Source organism: Equus caballus, chromosome 5 (assembly GCF_041296265.1).
Source record: "Equus caballus isolate H_3958 breed thoroughbred chromosome 5, TB-T2T, whole genome shotgun sequence".
NCBI classification, from domain to species: domain Eukaryota; kingdom Metazoa; phylum Chordata; class Mammalia; order Perissodactyla; family Equidae; genus Equus; species Equus caballus.
Window position 1 is genome coordinate 842,012 of NC_091688.1, and position 21,538 is coordinate 863,549.

General features: G+C 55.0%; 1 protein-coding gene across 50 annotated transcripts in view; it reads right to left on the minus strand.

Annotated features, from left to right (window-relative positions):
* Positions 1 to 3,372: 3,372 nt before the first annotated feature.
* Positions 3,373 to 21,538, minus strand: part of PLEKHA6 (pleckstrin homology domain containing A6) — a 134,863-nt gene continuing 116,697 nt past the window's right edge. For 13 of the 50 annotated variants that reach the window (XM_023640331.2, XM_023640338.2, XM_070266449.1 and 10 more), the window contains 14 exons: positions 21,235 to 21,315; positions 20,804 to 20,953; positions 19,896 to 19,991; positions 18,393 to 18,504; positions 17,644 to 17,783; positions 16,574 to 16,723; positions 15,102 to 15,231; positions 14,812 to 14,918; positions 13,766 to 13,942; positions 13,302 to 13,469; positions 13,093 to 13,226; positions 12,423 to 12,568; positions 7,933 to 8,056; positions 3,373 to 7,276 (listed from right to left, as the gene is read on the minus strand). In XM_023640331.2, coding sequence (XP_023496099.1) covers positions 7,941 to 8,056; positions 12,423 to 12,568; positions 13,093 to 13,226; positions 13,302 to 13,469; positions 13,766 to 13,942; positions 14,812 to 14,918; positions 15,102 to 15,231; positions 16,574 to 16,723; positions 17,644 to 17,783; positions 18,393 to 18,504; positions 19,896 to 19,991; positions 20,804 to 20,953; positions 21,235 to 21,315 — 1,707 coding nt within the window. In that variant the 3' untranslated portion in view covers positions 3,373 to 7,276; positions 7,933 to 7,940. The remainder of the gene's footprint in view (positions 7,277 to 7,932; positions 8,057 to 12,422; positions 12,569 to 13,092; positions 13,227 to 13,301; positions 13,470 to 13,765; positions 13,943 to 14,811; positions 14,919 to 15,101; positions 15,232 to 16,573; positions 16,724 to 17,643; positions 17,784 to 18,392; positions 18,505 to 19,895; positions 19,992 to 20,803; positions 20,954 to 21,234; positions 21,316 to 21,538) is intronic. The other 37 variants (XM_023640340.2, XM_070266450.1, XM_070266453.1 and 34 more) reach the window with 11 other exon arrangements.

Here is a 21,538-nt window from a genome sequence, read left to right on the forward strand (position 1 = left end):
GTTGGCTTGCTTTGTGCTCGTATCCCTGCTGGACGCTAGGGGGTGACAAGCAACTGAGAAAACCTGTTGCTAACAGGTCCCTGGGCGAGCCAGATGCCTGAAATCCAGCGGGAGCCCCAGGGGACTGGACACAAGCGACGTCAGCTTCGCTGCGAAAAGAAAGGTTGAGATAAAGGTGGACTCAGGCTTCGGGGAGGGCTGCACGACTCAGGAAGCCTGGCCCTGGTGCACGCAGTAGCCACGGAGGCATGGGGCATCCTTTCTCCCTCTGGGGGCCTGAACAACGAGGCGTGGAGAGCTCCTCACACCCGTTCCCCCGCTGTGGACCTGCGGTTCTCAGCCCCATTAGAGCCAGTGTCCCTTTTGTAATGTCCCCTCTTCCCAGAAATGCAGTTCACAGACGCTATGGCCAATCTACACACATCATTCAGAAAAAGGCAAATAAAGCTCATTACAATAAAGAAGGAAAAAAAGAGTAATTTATAATAAAACACGATGTCTCTCAATACATAAATGCTCAGACAAGAGCATCCGAGAAGACATAGATGAAATAGGCAGGTTGCTAGCACTTACTTATAACAAATACATTTGAATTTAAGAGAAATAGAAAATCAGAGCCATTATATACAAAACAAAGAAAGAAACAATCACAAGATACCCACCCCCACCCCCCACCAAAACTGAAAGAGCAGTAGGGAGTAAACACTAGGATAAAAACTAATGTTAGGTAAGTAATAACAGATTAGAAGTACTTGCATATAGAAAGAGAAGGAGAGAAACGACCTCAGTTGAATTAGGGATGACAGGCAAGGCAAGTTAGCGGTGGCAGGGGAGGCGGCAGCACGCACCTGTGGGTGCAGGGGCGCCATTGCGGAAGTAGCTCCCGGGGTTAATACTTGCTCGGTCGGGGGAGCATGTGTCGCAGACCCAGATGTCTCTGTCTTGACGCCACCGTGTGTTGAGGTAAAATTCAGACTGTGGGATGGGTCTTCAGAGGCCTTGGGGATCGTACAACGGGCTAACAGGCACTGGGGAATAGAGGGTGGGCTGCAGAGAGCGATGGTGATCCAGTGGTTTAGGGCCATTGTGTGTGGACCCCGAGACAGTGCTGGAGGACGATAGAAAGGCAACAGGCAACACCCAGACATTCCCAAACGGAACCGCTACAGCATCACGTTCATCCTTGGGCTGCAGCCCTGGAAAAGGGAGAGGCTGCGACAAGGTGGGGCCGTTTCTGGAGGCAGTTGAGGAGGCGCAGAGAGCCGGCTCTTCCAGTGCCTTCACTTCGCTGGCGCCTGGGGCTCCGGGGCCTCGTCAGGCAAACACCTGCAGTCGCTCTGCCCATCCCCGAGACCTACCGCAGTGGGGCCGCTTCCAACCAAACACGCGGTAGTTGAAATGGTATAATCCACCGTGTAGACAACGCCTGGAGTAGATTATTCAACAACTCTGAGACATTGTCTTTATTCCATTTAAGTTTCTTCTCCGTAATAACCATCTCCTAACTTACTGAGTTACTCATGAAACATTAAAAAAAGCTTATAAAAACTTTTTAGTACTATTATGAATTGCAGTGTGACTGACATGCTGTTAGAGGGTTTAGTCCAGCTGTACATTTTAAAGTCGTGCAGGATAGAGGACAATTCTTTGTTTTGGAAACCTGCCCTGTGCCTTGTAGCCACTAAAGACCAGAAAGAGTGTTGCCCCTCATCACTGAGCTAACCCAGCCTCCCTCGCAAATTTCCAAAGCCCCCCCGGGGTGGTCTCGCCCCTGGAAGCTGCTCGGGGGTTAAAGAGCTTGTCAGGGCCCTGGGCTTCATCCTAGCCGCTGAGACCTCACGCATTTATTTACTCTTTCTGTGCCTCAGTGCCTTGGGTAATAACACCATCTATCACATAGAGAGACATCGAGCAGTGGTGAGTAAGCACACGTGACGTGCATAGAACCGAGTACTCGGCACGGAGTAAACGCTTAACTAACGAGCCCTCGTTATTACTATTCTAGGACAGTTCTGATAACTACTATTGTTGTTACTATTACTGTTATTAGTATACTATTAAATGCTGTGATATGAAAGACCTGCTCTCATCTTAAATGTGGTTCTAAACGGCTCCTGCAGGCCTTGTACACCTAGAGCAGCTAGGAATGCCTCCCCCAGCCGGGGAGCCCCCCGTGAACTCTGCTGGAACTGGGCCCTCCTGGCTCAGCTCTCTGATGGCAGCACCGGGCTCTGGAGTTGGGCCCAGGGAGACTTGTCCACAGCCCACCTCTCCGGAGAGGAGCCTCTTGGTGGGGGCCACCCCAGGGAGGAGGACGCAGGCCAGAGGACTGGGGCTGGGCCTCGGTCTGTGGCCGCCCATGACCTGCCACCGTGGGGCAGCGCTGGGGCGGCGCATTAGTCCCCGGGGCTGGAGGAATAGATGCGGGCAGGGGAAGGACACCTCAGAGGACTGAAGGGCTGGGGCTCTGGTGACATCTCCCAGCGAAGGCTGTGGAGCCAGCGAAGGGGGTGGCCTTGGGACAGGGGTCCAGAACTCAGAATCACCATTAGAGCCGGACAGAGGCAGATCAGGGATTAGAAGCAGCATGCCATTCCATTGCCTCTTTCTCAGATTTCTTCTCTTCCTTGAACCGTTAATGCCTCCATCTGTCCCCAGACATCCTACAGAAGCCCAGCTGAGGCCTGCCACTATCCTGCCGCGCTTTCCCTCTCTACTCCCCACCCTGCAGAATTTACAGGGCTTCTTGACTATTCTTCTTCACAGAAAGACTTCAGATTGAGAAGCTCTGGTAAAGTCCTTCACACTGAGTGTCAATAACTGATAACCTCTGAGTACCTGCCAAGAGAAATAAACCCAAGGCATTGAGGCTGGGTGAGAAGAACTTGGGTGGCTTCACTGATGCAACCCCCTCTGCCCCCAGTCGTGCACGTTCTTGTACCCTAAAGCAGAAATGCAGGGCTTCGTGCGGCAACCGGGAAAGGCTGGGAATTACTGTTCTTCCCCTACCTTCCGATCCTCAGCCTCAGGGACAAATCAAGGGGAAGGTTGCAGGGCCTGAAACATCCGTTGCTTCCATCACATGGGGCCTTGATGAGCCTTGGTCAGGGGTGACCTGGGCCAAAAAGGCAGCTGTGGTGTCGGCAGCACGCCATCATCCCCGGCCCACGGGGAGGAGCTCTTCTGAGAACGCTGGGACTCCTACCTGGGAGGGAGCGAGCGGAGTGGCCCGAGGCATGCAGGGAGGGTGGCACACAGGCCAGGAACCCAGCTCTGCTCTGAGTCAGGAAGGCCCTGCCCCAGGAATTCCGTTTCTCTGCCAAGCCCGAGGCGAGCCACAGACAGTCGGACACAGAGCAAGGGACACACCACTTACAAACCATTCATTTTATTTCCTGTATTGGGTTTATACAAACTTGCAAGATACAAACGCAGAGCTCACTGGGATTCTTCAGTTCCTAGACCTGGAAAGGATGCTGCCGAGAGGGGCTGTGCACTCTCACCTGTCAGGTACGACGCCCCCTGGGAGGCTCGTGGGCAAGAAGGATGCCAAGGGGCTGCTGCAGCTGCGTGGTCCCCTGACACAGAGGCCCTCTGTTTACCTAACTTAACTCTTCTTCTAAGGTCACTTTTATACTAAATAAAGACACTGAAATCATACATTTCCTTGTATGGTTTATTGTCTAATACTAGCAAATCAAGTTGGCCCCAATATGTGCATAAATAGATATGTGTGTGTATATATATATATATATATATATGTATGTATATTTCATATTTTCCCTTAGTTTTAAGAGCTGCCTGGTGGGGACCTAACGGGGAGCCGACCCCGCTGAGCCACAGGCAGCCCTGCCCGGGAACATGCCTCTCACCCAGGCAGGACAGCAAGCGTGCTCAGCTCCGACCTCAGAGAATCTTTAAAGTGACAGCAGCAATATTTGATTACAGCCTCTCGGTTATTGGTCAGGGGGGTAATGTGCTAATTGGGAAGGCCCTAGATTAGTACCCACGGCTGTCCCCAGGTGGATTACTTAGCCCTGGGCCTCCATCTGGGCCCCATTCATTCATAGTAAGATGCTCTAGGCTGGGAATAGGGCACCAATAAACGCCAAAGTTGGGAGATCAGCCTTCAAATGCTGGCTAGGAGCTCTGGGCAAGATTCTGAAACCTCTGACTCCAGATCTGGACAAAAGACTTCCAATCTGCCCAAATCCTCGCAAGGCAAAAGCCCCTTGCCCACGTCACAATTGACGAGCAGTCTGGAAGGCTGAGCTGGTTTACTTCAGCACCCCAACAGCAGGCAGCCTGCCAGAGGAAAGTCCTGGGGGTTTCTTGGGCAAGGCTGAGATGCTACACTGTCCATGGGACCCTCCTTAGCCCAGAAGCTGACTTTGCAGTCTGGATGCCAGACCAAGGTCATCCCTATAACAACAGCCCCCAGAGGAAAGGTCACAGAGCGGGACGGATGCCATAGGTGTGACCCAGACAAAAGAGAATCAAGTGGAAAGGAGTGTGAGAAGTCCTGGAATTCGAACACATTTGCACTTAAGGACCCACGATCCCAAACCATTTCTATTGGCCTTTGCACCGTATCCTGGGTCCATGAAGGAGTAGAACTCTTGGTGCTGTTTAGCATAGGCTGCCATTAAACTGTCTGCCCTGTCCATCAGGGTGATGAGGGGAGGGGGTGCAGGAGCACATCTTGGGGGGGTGACAGCATGGGTGTACTTTTGTGCACACAACTGTAAACATTTCCTTCAAAAGGATTAACATCTCATGACTCTAGAGGGTCATCAAGGGTTGACAGTGTTATCAAATCCGTAGACCGGGACTTCCAAGAGAATGTCCTGCCCTGGCAAGATGCTCTCCAGGCGAGCTCTGGGAACCAGCCCTTTGCAGACACGGAACGGGAGGAAGGAAGCTGCCAGTGCAGAGGGAAGGGCATAGAGCTGGACCTAGAGGCAGCCACTCCAGTCTCCTCATGTCGTTTGCCAATTCCATTCAGACATTGTACATTTTGAAAATAGACTTGCTTTTATAACAAAAGCGTAAAATACATCTGTCTTAAAATAAGTCTTTCCTCTCCCCTTCTTTGGATCAAAAGGCATGGAGTATGGCTGCAACATGCTAGGAATGGCTGGAAAGTAAAGGAGAGAAAGCAGGCCTGGGCAGGAGTTCTAGGAACAAATCAGACATCCAAACACATTTACGTATTACACACACATCTACAATCTGTGTAATCTCCATACAACATATATTAAGGCATGTGAAGCAACATAAAGAGCCAGCTTTATGAAAGAGGAGATGGGAGGTGGCAGGAGCAGACATTTTACATATATTTCTAAAAATATCATGTAAAAAAGGAGAGACAAAGAAAGGGGAAGGCTTGGAAGGCCCTGAAACATTCATTTCCTGTGGATGGAGACAGGTGTGGGGAAAGAGAGGAGAGGGTTACTTGGGAGCCAATCCTACCTGCAAGTCTATGGGGGAGAAAGGACAGGTTTGAGGGACTTGCTGTGCTAAAGATGGGAAATGTAGCCAAGGGTCCTGTTCAAAAGACCTGCTAGAAGTGACGATAAGTGGAAGCCCCAGACCGTAACCCCTTGGAAGCATGAGACTATCCTAAGCACCCAGACCAGTGCCTGGTACATAAAAGGTGCTTCAGAAATATTTGTTGAATGAACTGTCATCTTTACTTGCATATGAACCCGTAACCGTCCCAGCCATGACGGAGTGGAGAAGAACTGGTGGAAGATACAGCAGTTGTTCTAGGGGCTGCAGGAGGTAAGGCTGAAATCTCCAGGCAGTTGCTCTGGCAAAGAGAAGGCCTGGGAGCCAAGGTTTTTTTCAGCTTGTCTCTCTCTCCGCCATCCTCTCTGGCTACATTCGTCTCAAGGTGGGTGGAGCAGAGGAAGAATGAGTTTTGCTTCTGTGTCTCCTCCATCGGCCTCCCTGGGTAGGTGGATTGTGAGAGCGCCAAGCTAGAAGGGAGTCCTCCAGCAGCCTCAGTGGTCCTCAGCTGGGAGGCCTGGCATGCAGGGTCAGGTCCTGGAATCTGGCCTCGCAGATTAAGGCCGCATTCCCTCTCCCTGGGGCACACTCTCAGCTGGCCCACAGCACACTTAGGAGGATGGGGGCCAAGGAAATATCACAAAAATGGTTAGGAAAGGCTCAAGGCTGACCACACACTACATAAAACAGGTCCTTCTCTCTGCCCTTGACCGCAGGAGGCAGGGGCAGACACCAGGCCCAGACCTACAAAGACCCACCTTTCTCCCAGGCTGTCCTACCCAACTTCTTCACCCCACACCCCATCCCCACACCAAGTGCCTCAGGTGAAGGCTACTGTGCGCTTACTGGCAGGGCCTCCTGGGGCCCCGCTGATGCAGGGGGTGAGGTAGGAGGCACAGAGCTGACAGCCTGGCGCTGGACTGGGCACTAAGCTAAGGCTCCACCCAGGAGAAACCCATCCCATAGTCCCTTCCCGTCTCCCTCTTCCTCTTGCTTGCAAATAAGTCCCGCTACTTCCTTTCCTTCCTGCTTTCCTCGGATCTCTCCCTTTCTCTCTGCTACCCTTCGCAACCTCCCCTCGGACACTGCACAGACCTGCTGCTCTCTATGCACAGCCAGCACTGCCCCCTGGGAGCCGAGGAGCCTCTCCCCTCTCTCGTCCTCTTGTCTTTGGCTCAATCAGGGTGGTCAGTCTCCACTGGACCCCAAAGGAGCACCCATAGCAGAGATGTGTCAAAGCCCTGGGTAGAGCTAGGGTAGTGGGGTGGGGTTGATAAGGGAAGGGGATGAAGGCAGGTGCTGTCCTCGGTGTCAAGAAGGGCCAGAAGAGGCCGAGTGTCCATCTTCTCTTCACCTCTAGTCCCAACCTAAGATAGCCCAGGGCGTGTTCCTCACCACGGCATCTTCTCCATCAGGGAATGTTCCAGTGGGGCCACCACAGGCCCAGCCAGAGCCAAACCCAGGCTCCTTGTGACTTGGGTACTAGAGAGGACGTTGCTCCCTACCCGCCATCTCAGGCCCTAGCCCAGGACCACCGTCTGAGTAGTGAGGGCTCCAGGCCGGGTGTGGTGGGTGTGTGGACACTGAGGGATCCGTGCTCCTCTACGCAGCAACCGCTGGCCCCCAGCCCGGCTCCCTGTGGCATTCCCAAGGGAGCACAGGGGGAGGGGGCCAGAGTGGGAACCAGAACCTCAGGTGGGCAGAAGAGGGCTTCAGAACGTGGCTCTGTGGAGCTTCACAGCGTTGGCCTCAGCCAGGGCTTGCACTAAAGAACAGAGAAATGGGGTGAGAACAGTGCTGCACACAGGAGCAACGGCTCCAGCCAACCTTCCCCGGACAGAGGGGTCTCTTCCTATACAAACCCTGTGGAAAGCCGCCCCTCCCTCACCCCTGAGAGAGGGCACAAAGGGATGGAAGGCCATGTTCTTTCCCATGAGCCTGACACTGAGCCACTGTGTGCTGGGGGAGGAAGGGACCCGGCCTTTGACTATAGTTCTCCAGCGTTATTTTAATTTACAACGAGATCTGGGAGAACCAGCTTCTGGGGGCTTCTGAGGCAGGACTGCTGTGAATCTCAACAGATGGAAGTCTTGTTGGCCAACGGGAGGTACAGGGTGGGGTTTTAGGAAGTCCCTCCCCTGACAGCGGGCAGGGGCGGCCTCAGCTCTGTTCCCTGTCTGCTTCTGGAGAAGCAAAGCCCGCTGGGACTGCAGCACCCCCGACGTGGCCCGCAAGCCGGCTCTAGCCCAGCACTGCATGGGGACGCCGGTGGGCTCAAGCAGATGGACGGCAGGCTAAGAGCAGCAAGGGCATGGGGGTGGGAGAGAAGCAATGCGGGAATGAGAAGGCGAGGATGGCTCCGTGGGGGAGGGAAAGGGCCCCACTCCCGGGGTGGATGCAATACAGTAGAAAAGTGCTTACGTCAGAGCTCAGACCCGCATGGTATGGCTGCTGTCGGCGCCCCGTGGGGATTCAGACGATGGGGGGTTGGCTGGTGGAGTCGGGGAAGCAGGGGAGGTGGGAGGGCTGGGGGTGGCACATTGCACTGGAAATAGAAATGAAGAGGGAAGTGAATAGGGGTGGTGGGGGTGGGAGGAGTGAGGAGGTCGGGCACCCAGAGCCAGCGAGGCCCTCCTCCGGGCAGGCAGGCAGCAGCAAGGCGGGAGGCAGGCAGAGAGGAGAGCTGAGCTTGGGAACCTGCTCAAGCTGAGGCAGAGCCGGCCTCGTCCGGGCGCCATGGAGTGCATGGGGCCCAGAGGAGCCCTGGCTGAATCCAGGCCCTGCTGGGGACCGGTGTGACTGTGGGCAAGGCCCAAGGCCCCCTCCCCTCTGTGCAATGGGAGAGCCGCACACCTCTCCACTATTGTGTGGAGAGAAGATAAGTGCAGATGGCACCTTTAGTGCAGTGACATTGCTAATGATTAATAGTGCAGGAAAATCACACTAATCCAAATCTTCAGGCCCCCATTTAATGACCAGATCCAGGTGAGGTAATCCCCATGTTAATAATTCCATGAAAATGGAGGTTTCTGACAGGCTTAAAAGCGAGCTGTTCGCTTAGACTGGCTCAGGCCTCCCCACCATCACAGGAGACCCCTTTTCGTCAATCCAGGAAAGGCAAACTTCAATCCACCCCTGAACAAATCATTATGAGCCTTAAAGTGGTGACATCTGAATTATTGAGATTTTACTCTATTATCATTCTTATTCCATGTTGAGCACAGCCAAGTGGAAGGACAATAGGAAAGGAGTTAGTGTCAGGGACAATCTCCACGCAGGCTCCGGACCCTCGTGCACGCTCAGTGTAGCTGCGAGGCAGGAGCGGGCAGAGAGCATGTTCTCACTAGGGCTCAGAGAAGAACCAGATCTCAGCCAAGATCACTCTGTGTGTTTCCTCCAAGAGAGGAATCCCGGCAGTGAACCTCAGGCCCTCGCTCCTCCCTGCCTTGGACCTCATCATGTTCCCTGCCCTCTGGGCAAGAGAAGGGCCAATGCAGCTCCCACCGTACACACACGTACACCCACATATGTTCCTGAGACCCAGGCTTCTCTCACAAACAGGAAGTTGGGTCTGCCCACACACAATATACAGTTTGTACATGTGCTCTGGCAACGTCGTCTCTTTACACATTTACACATTGCACACAAATCTGATATGTGTGTGCTTGCCCGCTTCCACACCTCGGCTGGCAACATAACCCAACACTTGTAACGTCACATACAAACACGTTCACAGACGCCTTTGAAACATACATTCATGTGCGTATCCATAACATAGACCCAGCGGCTTTTGAAACACACATTCGTGTGCATATCCATAACACAGACCCAATGGCTTGGAAACACACATTCGAGTGTATATCACAGACCCAATGGCTAGCGATCTGGCAACTTCAACTTCTAAAACAGTCAAAAAACCAAAAACTAAGCAAGAAATATCTCAAGGAAGCCAAATAGATGTTCCCATGTACACACAGCAAAGTTCTTACAATTTACTCAGAGCTGCTGCTTGGAGACCATCACTCTCATTCACACACATTCCAACAGGGATTGACTTGCTGGGTTTCTAACCCATGGGAGACAAGAAACAGGAAAATGAGAAGAGAGAGAGGAATTGAGAGGCCCACTGACATCTATCAGAGGCACAAGTGAAGAGAGAAAATCTTTTGTAAAAAGTAGACATAATAAGGTGGAAAGTGTCACAGTTTGGGAGCATTTAGCACAGCTGCAAACAGATCTGTGCGCCCACAGCCCCTAAGGCACCCGTTCAACAGAGGTCAGCAAAGAAAGGAGATGGATAATGACAGCAAATGAGCAAGAGCAGGAAAGATGAATTACGCTAATCATAACCTCTTTAAGAAGGCAGAGAGGCAATAAATATATATTAGGAATATATCCATCACGATAAATTCACACGTGTAGCAGATACATACTGGACAGGTGTGACGTGACAATTGAGTGTTCACAAGTCCTACCTCATCTGCACACATAAATAATGAGTCACATGTACCACGTTCATGAGGCCCCTCTCTCCCCCATCCTGCACACACAGGTATATGTTCACAAACACTGCAGTATATACACTGTGTACCACATACACACAAATATGTTGTATCACTCCCTATACTGCAAGAAAAGTCAATCACACATAAATACGTGCATTCATAGACACACGCTCTATCCACATCCTGTACACTCACACACAGACCCACACTCCAACAGCTTACCAAACGGCGCCTCCCTCATCAATAATGGGCCTCCACACAACTCCCACAGACACTTTAACACATACAAACTCCTCTGTGTGCACTCAAACAGTCCTTCTAACTGCATACCACACACTTGAACACACACTAATCCACGTGTATCTACAAACATTCCTCAATACAGACACAGCACATGACATCATGCCACACATACAAACTTAAAATGGCCACGTCTTCCCATATACTACACACTCGAGTCTGCACATATCGGTATACTGACGATGCTCCTCCCTGACAGGCCATCCACGCCACACCCCCACTCAGCACCAACTCTGCCTCCTGTGCCCGCTGTGCTGCCTCACACCCCCTGCCCACGCTTGCACACACAGGACCACCCCACCCTGCCTGTGTCTGGGAGCAGCCCTTGCAGCCCCAGGAATCTGGGCGCCAGGCCAGGGGCGGTGTGGACAGTGGGCTGAGTCTGAGGCCTGGCCCTGCGATAGCCATTTTTTAAATAGTTGGGGTTTTGGCAAAGGCAAGGTGACTGTTTGCTTTCAGGGCACAGACCCTGAAATGTAAGCTGGTGTGTATCAAGGGGGAAATCTGAGAGGCCCGGGTGGGTATGTTTTCACAGAACCTGGGGAGTGGCAGAGGGAAGTACTTAAAAAGTGTTGTGCCTTCTAACCCTCGAAACAGGAAGTTGCCTTTTGCCCAGAGCATGTGGAATTTGATCTTTGGAAGGATCGAGTTCGTTTTGCAGTTAAACTACAGGGAGGTCCGACAGAGGCCTCCTCGCAGCCAAACTGGTCCTGCGCCTTGTGGCTGCAGGATGGGGCTCTCGGAAGCCCATCCCCTCTCTGGTCCTCAGCTCCAGCCCAACTGACACCCTCTCTCTGAAACACCTTCAGGGTCTCTCCCTACCACCAGCTAACAGCCTTTAAACCCTAACTGCCAGTAGCTTCTTCCTCATGGTTACTTAAACCCCCTTTGTTATAGCCTAAGACCCTCTGGCTTCTGAACATATCCATCTTTACAATAACTAGAAAAACCACAAACGGTTCCTACCTCTCCTTCAGCTATGGCTACTTCAGCTAGTACTGCCACCACTCCCACCACTCCCACCATCGGCAGCGGACCACAGCTGGCCAGCATTTATTGGCACTGACTCAGTGCCAGGGACCATGCTGGGTGCTCAGAACACATTGCTTCTGATCCTCACGTCAGCAGACAAGAATTCTGATTGGAATTCTACGGGTGAGGAAATGGAACCTCAGAGAGCAGACTTCGAGCCCTGACTCACCAATGCGAGCTGCCATCCCTTCCACTGTGCTCCCAGCCACAATCCTTCCTGCTCGCCGCCTGACCCTCACCCCAACTCTGCAACCTCTCTACCCCCTCTACCGAAGCCATCGCAAACCCGGCTTCCTTCCGCGCATCCCTCTCGACCGGCCTTCAGAGGCCTCACCCTCCGCTCCCTCTCCATCCTCACCTCCTTCTGTGTTGAGGAGGAGGAAACAGTCTCTCTGGCTTCATGACTTACCCACTGCCCTTCCCCTACCTTCCCCTTCCCATTCATATGGAAGATCCTGCATTCTTCCCAGTTACATCCTCATCTATTCGGGATGACGTCTCATGGCATATGCTTGGGACCTGCTAGCCTTTGTGTCAGGGTGAGGTCAGTTCCTCATACTCATCTCTTCTTAGCCGAAAAGTGCGCTTGGGTCAGCGGCCAAGGCAGTGACTGTATCACTCAGCCCCTCGGCTGCCTGCACCATCTTCTTTTTTTGTCTTCCTATTTGCATGCAGCGAGAATGGGAAGAATGCTCTGGAATACCTGGCCCTCACTCCACAACTGCTCAATATGTTTATTTTTCCCAATCAAGCTCAGTTATCACCTTGTCTCTGGGCCTTTCCCGACCTGCCGGGAAGAATGGCTCCTTTCCTCCCCGTGCGGCCTCTGGACACTCGTCCACACAGCGTCTAGGAGGGTCATCATGGCTCTGACCTCCTCGAGGTCAGTACCCCTGCCCTCTGCACCCCCTGAGCCTAGCACAGTACCTGGTGCTCAGGAAATGCTCACCCTGACCTTGAGCAACATCTCCCAGCCCTGGACCTCTCTGTCCCGGGCCCCTTGCAGCCCTGTGCCTTCTCCCTGACACCTGGTCAGCCGGTCTCCCTGGCGGAGCGAGGCCCAGCCCCTCTCACCAGACAGCATGCGGCCCCTGCGGGAGGCCTCGGTCGCCAGGGCACAGGAGATTTCAATCCGCTTTTCCTGCTCCTGGAGCTGGCTCTCTGAGTCCTGGGGCACGTCCACAAGGTCCCCCTCGCCGATGGGCACCACGTTCTGCATACTGAAGAGGCACAGACACACAGACATGGTGGGGGGCAGGATGGCCAACTGGCTGGGGGGGGGCAGCCTGTAGCCTGAGGTTGGCAGGGAGGCCAGAGGCCTGTGAATGTGCAGGCACTGGTTCCCAGCAAGGCTGTCCCCAGGGGTGAGTGGGACTCTGGCAAAACATGTGTTGGGACCCCTACCCACAGCATTCCAAAATGAATTAGAAGGTTCAAGTGAACATTTAGGGCAGCCTTGAAAGGGAAAAGAAGTCACCAGAGGGCCACCCATCAGTTTGTCTTGACTACAGCACGTGCCCGAGCCCAGCAGGTCTCTTTGGCCCCCAGCGCAGCATCCTTGCCCCTGCTGTGTGCCTTGGCCCAGTCCGCTGCCTTGAGCCACTGTCTCCATATGGTCTCCGCTGGGGAGGCTCAGGACCCCCAACAACACGGGTTGGGGCACTGGGTCCATTGGCACTGGTACCCCAGGTGTCCGAGGTGCCAGGGTGGGCAGAGAAAGTGGAGGTTCACCCAGGCCTGTTACCTGGACTTGGCAATGAGTGTCTTGATCCTTTCCACCTTCTTCTGCTTCTCCTTCAGCTCTTCAGGGCTCAGGGGGGTGTCAGGCTCCAGGTCAATGTACCGTTCGGGGATGAGGACTTTGTCTGGGGTGGAGAGCTATGGAGGGACTGAGGTCACCGCCTCCATCCCCTGCCAGGTTGCCCCCTTCCACCCTTCCTGGGCTCCGCTCACCTCCTTATTGATGTCCACTTCATAGTGCTGCGGCTCCAGCTCCATTTTGCGAAGCCGGGCGATTTCCTCCCGCGGTGTCTCGTAGGCCTGCCCACCAGGCTCCTCTGCCCGCAGGGCTGCCTCCAGGTTGGAGATGTCCACCTCATGGATGCTGCGGTGACGGCGCACCTGGGGGACAGCACAGTCCTGAACACGCAGGGCCTTTGCCCCAATGCCAGCAGCACCTCCAGTGCTACCCCTGCCTCTAGGCAGCCCTAACCATGCCCATGTCCCCATTGTCCCTGACTAAGCCATACCACCTGGCCACCACCCCACGCCCCACTGTAGAGGTATTCCCCTTCCACACCGCTCGTCCAAAGCCCGCCCCCGTGCCGGCCCGGAGGTAAAATCTCATCAATCTCTCTCGTCAGTGCTCATCGCTCCCCAGCCTGCCGCACGCTGTGTTCACACTGAGAGCATGTTACCACTTTGTAGGCGGGCCGAGCAGTGGGGTCGGGGGCCGGGCTGGCCGGGAGCTGCAGGCTCCTCCGCTTCTCCTTCACCGAGCCGCTCTGGTGCCGCCGCATGCGGTCAATCTGCTCCTCCACGCTCATCTTGACCTTGCCCTCGCCAGGGAACACAGCACTCTTGGGGCGCTCCTGCTGCAGTGGGAGAACAGGGCTCTGACCGGTGCCTCACCCCAACACAGCTTTTTCATCTGCCCATATCCCTTAAAATCTCCTTTCTCTGTGAAGCCTGCCTCTAGTGGGTTGAAGAATGGTCCCCAAAAGCTAAGTCTGAGTCCTAACCCCCAGTTGTGAAGGTGACTTTATTTGGAAATTGGGTGTTTGCAGATGTAATTAAGTTAAGGATCTCAAGATGAGATCACCCTGAATTAGGGTAAGCCCTAAATCTGATAATGGGTATCCTTATAAGAAACAGTAAAAAAGAAGACACATAGAGTAGAAGGTGAGGTGAAGGTGGAGGCAGAGATTGCAGTGACGTGTCTACAAGCCAAAGACTGCCAGCAGTGGCCAGGAGCTGGGAGAGAGGCATGGAATGGATGCTCCCTAGAGCCTCCAGGGGGAACCAACCCTGTGACACCTTGATTTCAGACTTCTGACCTCCACAACTGTGAGAGAATAAACTGCTGTTGTTTTCACCCACCAAAGTTGGTGATACTTTGTCAATTTCCTTGTGGCCCGAGGAAACTAACACACTGCCTTTGGTCGGCACCTTCAACTCTGACCACCGACTCTGCTGCATGTTCATTCCATCACAGGCACATTATAATAATCTTGTTAAATGTTCTTACATCTTTATTATGCATATCTTCTGTGTGCCTTGACGTGTCTCCCTGAAGGAGACTCCTCCTCCAGTGGGCTGTGCCTTCCCCAAGCATGTTCTGCCTTCTTCTCCAGCCCTGGGTTGCCTGAGCAGTGGTGACAGATGGGTGGACACACACGGCCCCTGGGCTCCCAGCCCAGCCCGGGCCTGCACGAGCTGTCAGAGCCTGCGGGTGTGTACTTACTCGGGGGGTGAGTCCATTAGTGAGCCCACTGGCACTCCTCTTCACCACCCTTGAAGGGGTCACCTCTTCATCAGTGGGTGACTTTGTCCGCGGAGGCACAATGCCAACTGCAGGGAGACAGAGCAGTCAGTGGGCCTCATGGAGGGCAGGAAGCCAGTGAGACAAGGGAGCCTGCTTCTCAGAGAGCTCAGTCCCGCGCCGTGGGGGCAGGGAAGCACTCTCTTTGGGTGTGAGTGAGCCCCTCACTGACTCTTAGCCTCACTTCTAGGGGAGCCTGGGACAGGAAGTACCTTTGTTGAGAGCTGCCTGCTTCTCTGCCTCCACCTCTTGCCTGGTGGGCACAAGGCTGATGTCTCCAGAAGGGTCCAGGGTTGATGTCTGGTGGGGGTCTTTCTTGTTTTGCTCATAGCTTGCTTTGGGCTGGGAGAAAGGATGAGAAGATGACTGACGCTGGAGCGAGAGCCGGGAATTGGGCCCCCAGTGGTGTTTCTTTATTTTGCAATGGCTGGAGTGCAAACCCTTGAAAATACAGGGCAGGGAAACTTTATATGTGCCAGCTGGGAAGTGGGCAGGGATGCATCGGGGCCTCCCACCCATGCCCCCTTAAGGTGGCCAGTGCAGGGCCATCTTGGGGAGAGAGGGCTCAGGGCCTCCAGAAGGCCCCCAGTTGAGGCGCATCAGAGGCCTTTCAACCAGACCAGTCCTCTTGGCAAGGACCAAGAAGCACAGACTTGCTGTGAGCCAGAGAGGAGGGTGCTGCAAGGCCAGAGATCGCTGCAGATTCCGTGGGGCCCCCACCCAAGGCTCACGCAGAAGGGCCAGGTGCGTTTTGGTAGCAGGATTCCGGGGGAAGGAGAAGGGCACTACGTTTGTGGCTCGCAGAATCGTGAGACTAGAAGGGACCTCAGACGCCATCTGTCCCACCCCTCCCCACCGTGTGCAGCTGAAGAACCTAAGTCTCAGTGAGGGGAAGACAGAAAGAAGACTAGGCCGGAGGCCAGAGCCAGCGCCAGTCCGCCTAGAGAGCGGGAGTGAGCCCGGCCACCTTGCTTCATCTGTAGAACAGAGAATGCTCCCGCTCTGCCCGCCTCGGGGTGGACCCTCCAGGGTTATGCAAATACCAGTAGCTGAGCCTCGGTGAGAATACCGTTTCCCAGTTTCAGAGACAGGACTCTTTCTACTCACCACGCAACCTCTTCCAAGCCTAACCGCACGTCTCTCCTGGCTCTTGGCCAGGGGTCCAGGTGAGAGAAGGAACCAGAACAGGGGAGAAAAGGGCCTGTGTCCCTACACTGCATGGGCTGATGAGACCCAGAGAGGACACAGGCAAGGCAGAGACAGACTGAGGGCATGGGGGATTGGAGTCTGCGGTGGACAAGAGCAGGAAGGGGTTGGAATGGCACCAGTGTGTATGGGGGGGGTGTCACTTGATTTCCATCATCTCGTGGTGCTGGTAGAGAGTGGGGCATAACCCACTACCCACAGCCATGGGCTGCCCAGGAGCCTGGGCATGTGGTAGGGCAACAACTCATTTTCTCATCATCCACAGAAAGCAAAAAGGGGAAAGAGAGCCTCTATGAGCATCTCAACATCCTTTCCTTATCCCAGAGTTCCACTGTGCAGAGGGCCCAGTAGAAATTGAGCTGTGGGAAAATTAAGATTGGGATGGGGAAAATGACTCAGTGCCTGGCCTTGCCCCTCTCCTGGCCCTGTGCCCCGTTCCCTCCGCCCCTGCCCTCCAGGACCCAAGGGTGCTGGGTACCTGACCCCTGGCTGTCTCGCCACTGTGGTGCCAGGAAGGGGAGTTGGGGTATGGCCAGAAGCGGCTCTCACTAGGGAGTGGAGGCACGGTAGGAGGAGACTCCAGGGGGACGTAGGCTTTGGGGAGGGGAGGCCGTGGCGGGCCAGGTTCCTGAGGCAGAGAGAAGCCAGAGTGTTAGGAGGAAGAAGAGCAGCTGCTGTGAGAGCAGGAGAAAAGAGCATTAGCAGGAGGCAGATGACAATATCGCTGGAGCCCTGGGGTGGCCCCTGGACCACCAAACTCCCACCCGTGGCCTGGATGGAGCTCCAGCTCCAGAGTGAACTCTGCCTGGCCTGTAAGGCCCTCCTTGACTGAAACCGCCCGTGCTCCGCTCCCCAGTGCTCTCCTCACTGCCTCACATCACACTGGGCACGTTCCCACCTGCGCCCTCTGCTCCTTCTATCTCTCCTGCCTGTAATGCCTTTCCCCGTTCCCCTACCTATCCCAATGCTTAATGGCCCAGTTTAAGTTCCACCCTCTCTTTGCAACCTCAGAGCATTTATGGTCTGGACCACATGAGTCAATATTGAGACACACATGGCTATGTTCCAGAGGCTGGTCGTTCACTATGCATCGGTCTTGTCCCACTGGACACTGGGCTCCCTGAGTGCAATGCCTTGGGCATGCATGTGGATCTTTCTGAGAGGGCCTCACACCACCCCTGCCCACAGCAGAGCCTCAGGAAATACTTGCTCACTGACTGATGAGGAACCTGCTCCCCATACCAGCCCTCAACCCTCGCCCCCCATGGAACAATCCTGCATTTAAATTCCTATTAAGTGTTTGACATCTTTGCTAACCATCCTGGTGCTCAGGAAGAGACCTCTCTAAAAGCAGCTAAGATGACAGGTGGCGACAAGAACAGCTGAAGGAGAAATCTGGAGGAAGGTTGCCAAGCCGGCTGTGGGAGCCAGAGCACCAGGGCTGAGGCCTCTGGGGAAGAGATGGGCCCAGAAGTTGTGTAGTTTCAGGCAAATGAGGACCTGGCCCTCCCTCCCCCACCTACCTGCTGCTCCATTTTCTCCGCTTACCTCACTGGACCCAGGCTTGGTGGGGGACCCCTGAGAGCCAGACACCAGTGAGAAGGGGCTCAGGGGGCTGGTGAGGCTGGCGGAGCTGAGGGGGCTGGCGGGGCTGTTGGAGCTGCAGGTTGCAGAGGGGCCGAGGCCTCCTTGGGGGAAACAGAAGGGGACAGAGATGAGGGAGGGGAAGGGTGAGCCTGGGGTGCGGATGGGGTCCGCAGGTGGAGGAGGCCGGGGAGGACCAGGGATGTGGGAGGAGGACTCAGTGTCTCAGGGCCACCTGGGCCTGCAGAAGCGACTTATCACAAGGCTGGGTCACAGGCCAGCTGTTGAGACACATGCTGGGCAGGGGGAGGTCATGGATAGAAATGACACTGTTACTTCTGAGGTATCAAGGAAAGCCAGCCCAAGGTCCCAGGGCTTGAGGAAGACGTTAAGGTATTGGTCTCAGATTACCCATGGCCCATGGGGTAAGGGGCCGGGGAGGCCCAGGTGCTCTTTGACCTCTTCTGGGGAGGAATACAGAGTGTCAGGGTCAACAGTGTCTCTGGGTGGTATGTCTGTTCTATTCTAGGGGGGCAGTGGGGGATAAGGGAGCCCCACCTGCCATCCCAGGGGAGGGAGAGGACTCTGGAGCCCGAGAAGGCCCTGACTGGCTCTGAGCGCAGAGTGAGGGCAGAGAGCTATGAGCCAGCAGGTGTGGGACAGGGCATTTTGGAGAGGCCAGAAGCCCGGAAGCTGGCGGAGGAGGCACCGACCTCTGTGCTTGGCCGTGTCTGTGCCCCGGGACGGGTTATTCTTCCGCAGCCCCTCCAGCACATCCTGTACCCTCCAGATCTCCTTCTGGATTTGCCGGTTGAGCACCTCATTCTGAAACAGCCCCGGAGCAGGTCAAAGGAAGTGGCTGCTGAGGGCGTCCCCGCCCTCTCCCCCATGCCCTTTGGAAGACCAGCAGGCAGGAGCCTCCTGTGTGCACACACATGCGCACACACATTGCTCCAGCACGCTCGTCTTTCTCACGGGCGGCCTCTGCCTCTTCAGCTTCTGTGAAACAGTTCTGGAACTGCCAGGCAAGAGGCCCTGTCACAGTAAAGAGCCCCTTTAGGTAAACATGTGGCCTCAGAACCAGAAGAGGACCCTGCTCGAGCTCCCAGGGACCTGGTAGTCTGGGAGCCCATGCCCCTCAGGTGGACACTCTCTGTAGCTTGTTTCCCAGGAGCAACAACTTCCAGTTCACTGTTTTTCTTTATATCCAGACAGCCCCTTGGTAATATCCACACCCAACATATGCCTGAATACTCACAAATTATAATCAGTCAGAGTTTACACTCTTTGAAAAGTAATGACTACCCTTTGTCTGGCGTCCCCTGTTGCAGGCCTGGGCTGTGTGCTTTGCGTACACCAGCTCATTGTGGCTGCACAGGAGTGCTGGGGGCCAGGGTAACAGCTGTCCCGACTTCAGGGATGAAGGGATTCACGCCCAAGACTGTCTGTTAGCAAGGAGAGTGAGCACCATCTGAGTCTGGTCTGTTTGTCACAGAGGCTGGTGCTCTTGACCACAGCGCTATCCCACCTGTTGAGAGTGGGGCTTGCCCACAGGACACGGTGGCGTTTGGGTCCTCAGACCAGGAGGGCCTTTACCTCACCCTGCCTCACCAGCTGCAAGGTTGGGGTGGAGTTTGTTACCAGGAGGGAAACAGGAGGAAAAATGGGGTGTTAACCGGGTGCAGCAGAGGGACAGGGCTTGCAAAGCCAGCTAGAGAAGAGCAGGACCCAGTGGAGAGACGACAGGAGACGGAGAGAGCAGGAGCTGCTGTCCTGCCTCCAAGAAGGTGCTCTGAGCCCGAGGACCGAGAGCCCCTCTCCCACCTCAGCGTGCCCGAGGGGACCGCTCTGCACTCTCGACACTGATGCCACGAGAGAGCGCCACGTTGATATTTATACTATACTTACAGGTACACATCTGTGTAATCTTTTCAGTCATAAAACACCTTATGTCTGCCTGAAGGCTCCCATGCTTCAGTTTTCCTCCTTCCACAAAACTTGATGGAGCAAAGAAGAGCCCACACTACCTTCATCCTGACACTTAGAGCGGTTTCAAGTGGCCCCAAACCTTGTCTTCTGTCTCAGGACCAACTCCTTGCCTCCAGTGTCTGAGATCTCTCAAGCAAGAAAGGAAGCCATTTCGGTCTCTTTCAGTCAAAAGGACAAGGGAAGCCCAAAGCACGCACTGAGCCCCGCCTGCCCGGGGCCCTCTTCACCTGGATGTCCAGATTGAGCTGCTCCCAGAGGTCGTCGTGCAGGGCAGAGACCTCCGACTCGAGGTTCTCATACTCCACAGTGCTGTTCGTCAGGGCCTGCAAGCAGGGAGGGCTTACTAAGACAGCGCTCCTCCTTGTCCTGCCGCGGGGCCCGGGGCCAGAGAACCTGAGGCCTGCAGGGCAGGGGAGGAGGGCACAGAGGGATGGGAGGCCAGGGCACAGGCTGAGACACTCTTACGACCGTCAAACACTGGCCTAACAAGAGGTGCAACAGCCCATCACACTGCAAACTGAAATCAGGGGAAACAGGATCTTCTCTGGACTGTGGCTAGGCCAAAGCGGGTGCCATCACCCCACACCCCGCCCTCCTCCCCGGACCAGGTGAGAGAGTGGAAGGCAGAGGAAAGAGCCGGGGGAGGTGTTCGCTCTCTGGAGTGGGAGACCCTTCTTCCCGGGCCACCTCTTCCTGGGCTCTGGTTGCTGCTCCTAGACCTACTGCCCAGGCTGTCAGGCTTGGAGGGTCTGCCCTGCTTTACTGGGAAACAACCAGGGCAGCACCATTTCTGCCGGCGCCCCGGTTCTCCAGGGAAAGGGCAGAGGTGGGCAGCACAGGTGTGAGAGCAGCCAAGGAGATCAGCGGCCCTGCACTGCATGCTGTCCTGAGAACCCCAGCGCAGGCACAGCTTGTGGGAAATAAGCCAGCTCCCTGGGTGAAGACTCAATGGAATGAAGGGCTGGCACACTTGCTCTCTGTCTGCCAGGCAGCGTGGGGTCTTTGTTCATGCCCCTCCCAGACAAGAGCCCCCTGCTCTCACCCTCAGAGGAGAGCCTGGGTCTAGGGAGCACCAGGTGGGAGGGGTGGCTCTCCTGGCAGTGGGGGCTGGGCACAGACCCCGCTCCCGGGTTACCGTGGTCGCCTGAGACAGTTCCACCCGGATGTTGATGAGCTGATTCTGCAGCGCTTCCTTCTTGTGCAGCAGCTTCTCCGGGTATGCAGGCTGGCTCCCAAACATCTCCAGTTCCTGGTGGGTCCCCATCAAGGCACTTTCCAGGCTTTCCTGAAGAAAGGCAGGAATGGCTGTGAGCAGCCCTGATAGTTTGTCTCTGGGACTTTGAGCAGAAGGCTGAGCCCCAGAGGCTCAACTTGGCAGCTTAGTGGAGGTCATCCTCACACTGGCTAAGGTCCCCGGCAAAGCTTCAGCAGTTCCGATCAAAGGCAGGACAGAAGTTTAAGGATGGACAAAGCTCTGTCAGTTTAGTCAGGATGGAGATAGTAACCCACATCTTCTCCTAACCAGCCACCCAAGTGCCCCTTCTCAAGACCACCCTTGGCTCTCACCTTCTCAGCTCGGAGTTGCTGCACCAGCCGGTCCTGCTCCCTCACCACCTTGTTCTGCTCACATAATTTGCCCAGCAGCTTCTGGAGTCCCGAGGGAGTGGGAAGAAGGGAAGGAGAGAGAAGGGGATGAAGGACATGGCTTGAGGGGGACCTGGGAATCGGGTTGGCAGGGCCTGGCCTCTGGATATCACCTCCTCTCGCCTGCTGAGGAACCTAGGGCCTTCAACTTAACCTTGAAGGGGCCCGGGAACACAAAGATGGTCTTCACCTTGGGATACTCCCCAAGGACCAACTGGGAAGGGAG